At 38.3% G+C, this 12,175-nt stretch overlaps 1 protein-coding gene across 2 annotated transcripts in view; it reads right to left on the bottom strand.

The window, feature by feature from the left end:
- CRB1 (crumbs cell polarity complex component 1) overlaps window positions 1-12,175 on the bottom strand; it is a 113,527-nt gene that overhangs the window by 23,830 nt on the left and 77,522 nt on the right. For both annotated transcript variants that reach the window (XM_069789365.1, XM_069789367.1), the window contains exons 9-11: window positions 10,619-11,525; window positions 8,889-9,017; window positions 5,756-5,882 (exon numbers count right to left, since the gene is read on the bottom strand). In XM_069789365.1, the coding sequence (XP_069645466.1) occupies window positions 5,756-5,882; window positions 8,889-9,017; window positions 10,619-11,525 (1,163 nt within the window). The remainder of the gene's footprint in view (window positions 1-5,755; window positions 5,883-8,888; window positions 9,018-10,618; window positions 11,526-12,175) is intronic.

Raw genomic sequence — 12,175 nt, 5'->3', positions numbered from 1 at the left:
TTTTAATGACATTAAATGCGAATCATAACCTCCAGTGCATGATGCTTGTCCTTGCACCCAGGAGGACGGAATAGTACCAGATGGAAGATGATATGAAAGCAACAATTGTTCACGTCAGAGCACAGAGTAGTAGCTACTTTAAGCAGAACTTTCATTCTGGGACATGAAATCCACCACCACTTTCAAGTTTCATTTATATTCACGTGTACAATAGGAGAGGGTGTGCTTTGTGAAGTGCTGTCCCAAAGGTGCAGCTGATGATAATGTCCAAGAAACAATTTCAAAGTACAGACTGAGCTGTTCACCAGTTGGTGCAGGGACATGTCTGCCTTTTGCTGGCACAAGCAGAACACAGCACTAGCAGGATGTGCTCCTGAGTCTAATGGGGCCTCAGGGCACTCTAGAAACACAAAGTAAAATGAACAACCAAACTCTGCTTTTTTTTTTTTTTTTTTACTCTCTGGAGATCTCTTTCAGGTAATAGTAATCTAAGTAACACAGAAAGAAGACTTGCTGGAGTTGTTTTGTTGCTTTTTTAGGCTATAGTTCTTAGAACCAGGCTTTGTGGTTCTTGAATTAGAAATTTTGAAGAATTTTTTATTGCAAACAAAGGTTTCCTTATATTTAGGGAGAATCACTAACTCAAAATATAAAAAGGGAAATTCAAGTGCTAAAAGCTAATAGGTACAAGTAAAGTGCCCTCTTGGCTGAACTTTTGGCTGTCAGGCCAGGAAAAATATTTGCTATGAAAGAATGAAACCTGATTTCATCACTGCCAGTTTGAAGCAGATTTTTTTCCTATTTTTAGTTTCTTCAACATACTGTAGTCACGTGCACTGAGTAAATTGAGTATTGGAGCTAATTTCTTAAAAATTAAGTGTTCTGGGAGTCAGAGAATCCAAATAAGCATGCAACATCAAGGATATTTTCAAATTCACAAACACATGGACTCTCTGTAGTTAAAATTGTGATAGGATCCTGCTGGCAGAGTCCGAGTTGTATTAGAGCACTTACAGAGGAGGGTCAGTCAGAGCCTGTCTTTTAAGGGTCAGAAGTAGGAACTATGGTCAATAAAGTAAATCTGTCATTCCCTGTGTATATTTCCTCAGTGAAATACCTCTCATGTATTTTCCAAACGCATTAAAGAATACACTTTCATTCATCCCACAGCTGATGCAAATCCCTTTGCTCTCCCTTCCAGTACCTCCATCACTGCTGTCTTTCCCCTCCTTTCAGAATTCTTAATTTTGCTTGAAGCCCTAGCACTGTTACTTCTCATTACCCATATTTCTGAATGACAGTCACTGGCATCTGAAAAACAATTTGAATCTCAGTCTTCAAAATACAGAGGGATCCATCACAGATAATATCAGTATTCAGCATCACAAGCCATACCTCCAAAAATCACGACCTTGCTTGTTTGCTTTCTTTCATTTGCATGTCTGGCATCCCTCCTCTAATTCTGACCATATTGAGATGATGGTTTTCCAAGCTCTTCTCAACACCCAAGCTGGTATGAGCCTTTGTTTTTACTTTGGCTTTTTTTTAACTTTTTTTTTTTTGTAATGAATACTGAGATTTTCACAAAATCATGAATCCATCTGGGAGTTTGTGTTCTAAATAAAAAAATCAAATATCAAAAGATTTGCAGTAAAATTGCAACACTGGAGATGTATGAAGATCTTGCTCTTATACCTTAATCTTAAACATGAATAATGGCTTTTCAACCCCTTGAATTCTAAAATATCTTAGCAATTGGATTCATTTACAAAAAAATTAGTGCTTAGTGTCATTATTCATCCAGCTGTTTTTTTCATGTTTGCTTCTATAGCTGTTTCCCTTTAAATGTCCTACACCTGCATTTCTTTTAAAAAAATACGTATATTCAAGAAAGTTATTTTAATTAATCTGGCATTTGTTGCTTTTTTTTTTAACCTTTTAATCTAGAAATATCTAGCCTGTTCTCCACTGGATGTGTTGGGAGACCTGTGCATGAGACGGGTCCAGCCTATGGGCTATGGTAGCTCAATGGAAAGGAATGACCCATCAAAATGCCAAGAGTGACCTCATAACGCTCAACAGTTCTCTACTGTTTTTGACAGTATGTAAGGAGGAACCGAGCAATACGTGTCACTTTAAGCCATGTGGCTGAAATCTCTTCCTCTCTGAATTGTTGGTCTGGGGACTTGTTTATTTAGTTGTGCTCGGTAAGGTATGAAGAGCTACCCAGCAGAGGTAATCCCCCTTGGTGGGCAACGAAGTACTGCATGCAGCTGAAGCGGTTTGAGCAGCTGAACCGCTTCCCTGGGAGGCACCTGCCTGGCCCTGCACCGTCTGCACTCCCACAGAGTGCGTAGGGAAGGCGCAACCTTCGTGTTCACGCAGGGTACCTGTACAGCACAAATGTTCGGAAAACATGGCACACTTAAAGCAAATGAACAGAGTTGTTAGCAGGAAATGAGGAGCAGACATAAAGAGACAAAGGCAGAAGGTTTATTTTGTGTATAAAGGTAGGAAAGTTGTGTACATGTGCACAATGTAGTTGAGAATATAGAAGTACAAAGAGGAAAGGAGCAGCGTTTCTGAAGTCAGGGGATGTTTCATGATGACAAGGCATTAGAGGAAGGAAAGAATTCAATTCCGGGTGTGTATTCGGTAAAAGAAAGAATGAACTGATGCTCTGCTAATTTATTCTAGATTAATAACTTGTGTATTGCTGTAAATCCATATAAAGCCTGTATTTAATATTGTGTGTATACTCTTATATCAAGTTTCTAGTATTGAAGAGAAAGAGTTCTGGAATCTCTATACAGATTTATTCTTTAGTTTTCATATTATGCATATAGCTATAGTACGTCAGACATACTGTTATTACATGTATTGCTTTCTTCAGCATTAATACCAGGATGAAATTTTTGCTTATTGTAGTGTACCCTGTACTGTATATTCTATAAATAACAGTTTTTAATAAACAGTTTTAAATAACAGAACATAACAGTTCAATTTACTTATGTGGGAGCTGGACTAAACCCAGGGAGGAAAAAAGCCCCAAACTTTATTGTGATTTTCTTAATTTTAATTTTAAAAAAACACCTTTATTTGAACTTGGGTTAGTAACATCAGTTTTTTCATTTGAATTTTCAAAATTTCTTATTTCTTTGCCTTTAGTTAGCATTCTGAAATGATATGATAGTTTTAATTTCAAGTTATTTGTGTTTAAATTTTTCATTTTTCATTTCAGTAATACTAAACCAAGTAACATTTTGTAGCTACAATTAAATGAAAGCTACAGTTTGGAATAAAATTTCCAACATAATATGTTGTTTATTATTTCAAGTTTCTCCGTATTAAAGAAAATTGACATTTTAACAGAAAACAAGGTGAATGTTTTAATTTTGTTTTGTCTTACCTGGATATTTTAAACCAAAATGCAAACATTCAACACAGAAATATTGATTTCATTAAAAAAAAAAAAGAATTTCCTCTGACATTGTAGGTTTGATCACATTACTTTATCTGGAGTAAAAAGCAATTTTGCAAAACTGTATTTTCATTGAAAAAAAATTCAAAATGCAGTTTGGTTTTGGTTTGTTGTCTTTGCCTGTGTTATATAATTCACAATATTACATGTGATTCCCAGTAAGTAAGATAACTAAGCCCTACATCTGATAGAATATACAGTTTTGTTTCTGACAGTGCTACATTAATTTCATCCCCAGTGCCGGAACATGAATGCTTATCTTGTGTTTACTGATTGCTTACAAAGGGGAAAAAATCTTTTAGCTCATTTATTTATTTATTCATTTATTAAGAGATTAACAAGAAAACTACCCCAATCACTTTTCTGGTATGATACAGACAGCAAAAAAATTATCCTTGTATAATACAATTGTTATAAGTAAATATATTGTGCTTAAGTTTTCATACTAAGGCAGGTGCTTGAGACAGGAATATGTGACATATCACAAATGTGCAAAAACCCCATGTTTGGGGTTTTTTTCCTTCCTGAAAATAGGAGTAGACTTTTTAGTAACACAAGTGTTGCTGCAATTATGCGCTGAATGGTATTCAGAAAAATAACAGACTCTGGGATGTTTATGAAAGGTGGGAAATAAAAAAATAGAGGCTTGATCTTCAGGCAGTGACTTCTGCTATATCCTGCTGTGGCAAAACATGAACCTTAACATCTCACTTTTGTACACATTTTAAGGTGTCTTAATGCAACTGCAGAACTAAAGGTGGGATTTGCTCTTCATGAACACTCCAAGTCCAACCCACAGTAAGTTGGGTAGTACTGAAGAAACAGGGTCAGGTTTGAAGTGGGGGAAGCTAATATGACTGGGCTCAAGGACTTCTGCAAAAGATCGGCTGTTCTCTCTGGAGTCAGAAAACCTCATTGTATAGCTTTAGTTAGTCTTTCCTATAACTCTGCTACATGTAGTGTCACTTAATAATAAAACACCACCTTAACACGTGCTTATTCTTTTGAATCACCACTCAAGGACACTATTTAAATGACTAAGAGGAGTACAGAATCTATACAAATACGATCGTGAATGCCCAAAGAAATGATTGCACCATTCATAAACCTTTTTTTGCCTTAAAGAATTGTTCAGAAAAACAAAACCTCACTTTTCACTACTGTTTTGTATTTAACAGTGTGTTTCAGTTGTGTCTACACTCTCAAAGGCAACTACACAGATATTTTCCTATAATATTTTTTGCTAAACCTCCTGGTATTCATAATTTTAAGGGCCCTTATTTTCATTCTTTAAAGAATCCATGGACAACCAATCAACTGAATTAACTTGATTGCTACCTAAGAAGGAAAAATCCCATATTTTTGTCTGATGACAGTCATATCTATTGATGGATAACATAGATTTACTTCAAGTGGCAGAAATCTTTGAATAAACAACAAATCCATGATTTTAAAGTCTGGCGTACTTACTGGGCCTTTCTTGAAAGAGGAATCATGATGAAGATTAAGACAGCTGTATTTTATCTCAGTATAATATGTTGGAGATGTCCAGGCTATTGGAGCAAAGGTTCGGGATTAGTGATATCAGTGCAGGATTGCCACTAATTCAAATAGATGCGAGTGTCCTCAGCATGTTGCCAATTACTAATCTAAATCATTATCTAATTATCCAAAAACATCCTACATGATTTCACAGATGCGAGACCTAACTGCCAAAGAAACAGCAATGAATATGGTATGTGATGCAAAGATAGTGACTATCTGTAAGATTTAATGGTAAAATTAGCCTTATTGAAGGCAGCAGGTCTTTGCCACTCATTGCAGTAGGGTTTGAATGCCACCATCAGTACAGTAAATCTTATTGTTCTCATTGATATGTATTGCCTGTCGGTGTGTCCCACTGTTGCCCATTGGCAGTGTGTGTGTGGTGAAACGCTCTGGTGGAGGTGGGATGGAACACTTTTTAAGATCTGCTGGAATTTGTTCTAAAATTAAGTGAAAGAACTAAACCAGATCCAAAGCGATTCATAGAAAATCATTCAAGGAAATATAAAACAAGTTTTAAAACTCTGATGTTTATATTGCTTTGCTAAGCTGTTTGATCAAGGCATCTTCTGCTGCATTAAAATACAAAAGTTTAAAGACTGCTTAGTAGTCTTCCTGTTCACCCCACTCGACTGCTGGCTCATCATCCATTCGTAGAATAAGATAGGAGAGAAGCTGGAAGAGATTCTGCCACAACAGTAAAGAGACAAAAAAGGAGAGGTCGCTTACATCTATCTCACAGCGGTCTCCGGCATAGTTCACGTCGCAGAGGCAGTGGAACTTGTTTAGTAGGTTCTGGCAGAGGCCCCCATTCAGACACGGGTCAGAGCTGCACTCATCAATGTCCTTTTCACACCTAGAGGAAAGACTGCAAAGAGTGAGCATCTGAAATCACAAATCAAATGCATCAAACAGGCACGTTTTTAATTCAGAAGTTTTGGGGGGAAGGAAGAAGAGGATGCTTTATTTGAAATCTGTGGTATATTTCCACATGTGTTTATGATTTTCTTAACTACCTGATTAGCCACACTCCAATCCTGAACTACCTGTATTATTTTCAAACACAGATAGTTAAGCCAGAAGTTTCATCTCTATAAAGCATTTCATGGTCAATGGTGTTTAGCAATGTGAAATGAAAGTTTGTGTATGCTTTTAGGCCTAGATCAGGTGCAAGTCCTGCTGACAGCTTGCTTATCCGTTTTCATTGTTCCGGGGAGCTGAGGGCACATTTTCCTTCTCAGTAGTCTCAGTGTAAGTCAAACAAATGCATGTTTTTCCCACCTGAGTGCTCCTGGGAATATTCACCTGCCTCCCCCCCCCCCCCCCCCCCCCACCAATTTGGAGTGCCAATAGATCCCAGCAGAATCTCCTATCTGGTCTCTCTGAGATGGGCCCTGAGAATGGTTAAGAATGGTGCAGAACAGAGCTTTACAAGCTTAAATATGTATCATTAAATGCTTTTGAGTTAATTCTGATGATAAAGGAAATTTAAGTTCTCATAATTTCTCAAGGCAACCAACGTAACATTAATGAGGAATGTGTGAGATTGTCTGAAAACTAGTAATGATTTGGTGATTTTCTGCTCTGACAATGTTCCCTTTTAATTCCCTGCTCCTTTTTTTCAAATAATGCTAATGGTTAATCCTAATTTTTCCAGATAAAAAAGCAGGTTTATTCTTGAAGAAGAACATGAGAAACTCCCTCTGAATTATAAGGAATTGCTTTGTTCAATCATATTCATAACCATGCAATAAATTTTGTGTTACATTAGAGAAGAACAGTTCTTTATATTAAACACTTTTATCTGACTTGCTTTATTAATCTCTAAAAATATTTCAACAGTTTCCTTCAGTGGTAAATTATATTCATATACTTCAAAAGCTAAATTAAAATATTTATCCAATGTATAAAAATTGTATAGCTATGAACTTACCTATGCAAAGAGAAAAAAAATACCAGCTGCCCCAAATCTTCCAGGGAATTAGGCACCTGAATCCAACTGAGTATCAGGAACACTTAAAAACCTAACTCCCTTAGGTAATTTTGAAATTCCCAGCCTGAACTGAATGAAAAATTTGTTTTCATGAGACAGCTATATCTCCTTTTATGAAGAGTAATCTTTTCACATTTCCCTTTCCACCAATTATTAAGTTAATTAGGATTTTTTTGTGATCCGATGTCAATTGACTGACATAGAAAGACACTATTTTCTCTATACTGTGCGTCAATGGCTTTCTGAGGGATGAAATATTGTCTTAAAGCAAAATGCCTGCTTTATCAATCTAATTCAGAAATATACAAAGGGGTTTGGTTTTCATTTTCTTATTCACTGATATATTTGAATTTGTTCTGAAAAAAAGGAGGGGTGAAATTTTCTCATTTGATATACTAAGATCTGCAAGCACAGAAGTACTACTGGTTTATGGTTTGGCAGCCTGGAGGAAAAGAGGACAAATAGTCAATTTTAGACATTGGAGAAGAATGCCTTGCTGTGATAGTCAGTTAAAGTGCAGTATGCTTGGTACAAGGCTGCTGTTCAATATGAGAATCATGGGAACCATAAAATAGAGATTATTGCCAGCCAGTGGGATGGATGTAAAGAAGGCTCATTCCCAAAGCTGTAGTTAGCAAATTGCCTGGCAGGGGAAGGAAGAAGGAAAAAGTACTTTCCTTCTACTTTGAAGTCCCAAGAAATATACATGCCAAAGAAGTGCCTAAGAATATGCTTTTACTTTTTCATATTTGATTTTTTTCACTTTTTTTTTTAATATTGTGAGGTGGTTCACAGACCTTCTGGCTGAGTTAAACAGTACAATGCAGACATGTCTGCCAACTAGTGTGCATTGAGTGGGTGGAAACTTTCATTTCATCTATCTTTCATAGCTTACTGTACTGTTTCCACAAAATCAGTGGGTTAATAAGTTTTGAGAGAATGAAAACCTTTTGTTGAAAACTTTGTGTTTGCAGAGCCAACATAGCATGGTCCTGTTGAACTTTTGGATATTATACTCTGATGTAATGCTTATTTCACTAAGAGCATGTACGGTATTTCCTTTCTCACTGTCCAAAAAGGTGCCCTTATCTGTTCAGACTACATTATGACTGGGACAACACCTTTCTATGTTTCTACAGCACCTAATGCCCTGAGGCTGTCAGGCCTCCCTGCTCCAGAGCTGTCTGCAGAAATTATCAAATGGTAACTGTGAATTGTGACAATATGTTACAAGATACAAATTTCACTGTGTGGAAGGCCCCTCTGTTTCAAACTAAACTATAACATGTAAAAAGTGTTTCTTATGTTCTTTTTAAAATAATAATTCTGTTTTCATACTTCAGCATTCAGTAAGTAACAAGCTGCAATACCACCAGGTATTTCATCTCATACCATCCCTGTGAAAGAATAGATTGTATAGTCACAACATATACATGTGAAAATGAAACTGCTTTGCATATTCATGTGTCAGTGTATTGTAGCTGATTTTTATATATAAGCAGGATATGTGTGTTTATGTGTCCCCACCTATGGAAAGACAACATTCTAGTTTGTCATATACAAAATTGTCACGGAATCAAAAAAACAGGCACGTAGAAGCAAGTGTACAAGCTGTCTAAGAAATAATACCTTGCACGGGAGTTAATGGTGCTATATTGGATTAAATCTTGCTGCATTAATTTGTGATTTTCATCTAAGTAAAACTGCTATACTTTCAGACCCTCAAAGTCACTCCAGCAAGGAACTGCTGAACTTAAATTAACTGCTTTGTCCATATTTCTGCAGGAGGGCAAAACCCCTGTGGCCATTACTCTCTGGACCCTTCTGGAAGAATTGTTCCACAAAGACCTGCTGGGTGAAGCATCTCACCGTTCTCCAGCAAATCCAGGCAGGCACCTGCATGTCAGCTCGCCACTGAGATCAGTGCAGTTGCCATAGTTGAAACAAGTGAGGTTTCTCTCTTCATTCCCACAAACTGTATATGGTAATCTTCTGTATCTAGGCAAATAAGAAGGCAATGGCAGTTATTTGCGCTTTCCTTGTTTCTGGATGTCTCATGCTCTCTCAGCTTTTTGTTTGACTCTAGTCCACTGCTTTAGTGGAAAATATTTAGATCTACCTTGCAAATTTGTTATTTGACTGCAAAATCTAGTCCTGTTAATCTCCAAATAGAGGGAGCAGTGCTTCTCCTGGCAAATACTATTCAATACCAATGGGAAAGGCATTACATTTTACCTGTAACTGAACACACAGTTTCAGGGGCTGCACATACTTAGTGCCTCCTTGGTTTCCTCTTTGGAAAGGAAACCCCACATTTGTGTGCATTGGCACGCCTGGTGCCTGGGGTATTTGGGGTGCTCATGTTTAGTGGTAGGCAGCAACTGAACTGGGGCAGCAATGCTGTTACTGGCTGGGGTATCGTCCAAAGGAAAGACAGCAGGAACTGAGGTTTAAGACGCAAAAAACATGTTTTGTTTAACTTTTTTAATTTGCTGAATTTGGGTTTCCTTTTCCAAGTATTTACTGGCAAGTTAATGATTCATTTTGTAGCAAAAAAAAAAGAAAAAAGAAAAAAAGAAAAAAAAGGGACAACACTGCCTACGTTACTGATGTGTTTCTACGTGATACCTGGACAGCTTAGGAGAAGAGTTCAAAAGAGAGACTTAGCATAAAAGATGGGCCAATATAAGGCATCTTCAAATCTCAGGATGTCCTCACTGCTCAAAAAGAGCCAACAAAAATTGACAATTGTGTAATTATAGCCTAAAAATCTGTGGCTGGGCAGCACAAAGACGACTGTCTGTTTGCATCCTTCAGGCTGCAGCAGACTGAGTTTGTTGGAGTCCTCTGTTCTCTGAGAGCAACAGGACATGCTAGAAGGGAGAAGTTAATGGTGTGCAGAAAAGGGCAATTAAAGGAGAGAGAGACAGGGGAAGAGACTGCAGCGTTTGCAGAGGAGTGTCTGAGAAGAATAGGAAACAGGCATGTGAGGAGTCTCAGAAGTGATGGAAATAGTGGGCTGTGTGGTGTCTGCAGCCACCAGGACAGCTGGGCTGAGAATGCAAGCTTGGAGGAAAAGACCCGCCTAGCAAAGATGCTATGGATGGGGAGAAAAACTTCTTTACAAGCCTTTCTATTGTTATTTTCTCTTACCCACCAACTCTGAATTTCTCTACTTATAGTTCTAGAGCTCTATTACTCTAACAAAGTATGGTTTTAGGGATTCTAAACCCATAAAATCCTTTTTTCTAAAAAGGAGGTAACACATCTGTCTCTGAGCTCTGGTGGACTTGTAATCCTGTCATCAAAGAACTGGTGTGACCCAGGCTGGCAGCAGAGCTGGGCAGCAGAGCTATGCCTTGTTCCCTGTCTCCTTGCCTCATCAGTCTCTGCCTGAGCTGCCACCTCTCCACTGCCTCTGCCCGTGTCTAATTGATCTTTACAGCTTACTTTACTGCAGACTCTTTATCCATTAATTCTGCAGCCATGATTAATATATAGATAGAGGCATAACATCTGTGTTTAAAATGGAGACATCAGTGATGTAATAACCCTTCAGAAGAGACCTGACAAAATCATATGGATCTGCCTTATAGTACCTGCAAAATTTTCCAGTGAAGTTGCCAGCACACAGGCAAGAATATCCGTTAATCCCATCAACGCAAGTGGCCCCATTTGCACACTGGTGGCCACGGCAGTTGTCTACATCCTCTTCACAATTCACCCCTGTGTAACCAGGTTCACAACTGCACCCATAAGAGGTGATCCCGTCAGTGCAGTTTCCATGAATACAGGGGTTTGAAGAGCATTCGTCAATGTTGACTTCGCAGTGGGTGCCAGTCCATCCTTCGGAACATATGCAATGGTAGGAAGTATAGAAGTCTTCACATATCCCTTCATGCATACAGGGATCTGAGCTGCAGACATCTACCTGCAAACAGCCGGTAAGAGCAGGGTTTGCAGATATTTTGAGAAACTGCTCCTTTTGAGGTTTTTTAGTAGGGATGTCAGCATTTTCAAAGTATGAGAGATAAATGCCACTGATTTCTATGGTGCTCATACATCCTCGCAAGCCATCCAGACTGTCAAAAGCCTTGTCAGCCACATAGATGTCTGTCTCTTCTCTTAAAAAGTTGAGGCTTCCTGCAGCAGTTGTACTAGTTGCAGTGTCTTTCTTGTTATCTATATCAATGTGCCATCTAGAGAACTGGGACAGGGGCTCTACCATAGACACCATTACTTGATGCCATTTCCCATCACTCACAGCGAGTGAACTAGCAAGGGTCAGCTTATAAAAGCTGTTGCCGCTTTGCAATTGAAAGAGTAATTTGGAGTTGTGAATACTGATGATAACAAACTCTGGCTCCTTCTCTGCATACAGCAGGATCACGTCAGTGTCCCTAGTTCGAAAGCCAAATACGATATTGGTGAGGTCTCTGCTGATTTTTCCATTGCTTCTGTAAAATATCGCACTGCTTCGGCCACTAAACACTGCATTAGCAAGACCTGTGCAAAGATAATAATTGAGAAACCAGGCCAACTTTAAACCAATACATGTGGAACAATATATCTTCAGTGCCCCATGCTCCCTGTCATGTAAGTCCTTTTGGGTTTGCTGAGAAACAAATTCCACCAGTGTTTCAGTTATCCTTGCCTGTCCCTTATGGCTATAGAAAATACAGGGCAGTGCCAGCACCAGCTATATTGACATCAAAAGTGTGCTGCTTTGCAACACCTCAAGTTATTGTTCTAAAGATACATGAGTGTTATCTCTCTTTTTCCTCTTTAGACAGAGAGGAGGAGGTGATCATAATTGTATACAACTCAAACCTGAGGCTGAGAGGGTACTTCAAAAGAAGATATATGTTTGTCATTTTATGTTCGTTCCCTAAATATGGGCAGCTAGTTATTCCCCATGACAGATCTGGATGGGGTGAGCCTTTGCTCTCAATTCCTCTTTTCTTAGGTGAAGCACTAACGAGGTTTTAGATAGTGTTTGACTGGATCCCAATTTACTCTCACTGATGCAAAAAGGATGAATTTAATTGAAGTCAGTTAGCAAAAAGCCCCTTCAAAATCAATGTAAGAAGAGTTGTGCCTGTCACATTTAAAGCTAGCTCCTCCTGCTGTGTACACAACTGCCATGGCCCCGATGA

Source organism: Haliaeetus albicilla, chromosome 8 (genome assembly GCF_947461875.1).
Source record: "Haliaeetus albicilla chromosome 8, bHalAlb1.1, whole genome shotgun sequence".
Taxonomy (NCBI): Eukaryota; Metazoa; Chordata; class Aves; order Accipitriformes; family Accipitridae; genus Haliaeetus; species Haliaeetus albicilla.
Note: the sequence above shows the minus strand (reverse complement) of the source record. Positions and strands in the feature narration are given on the sequence as shown.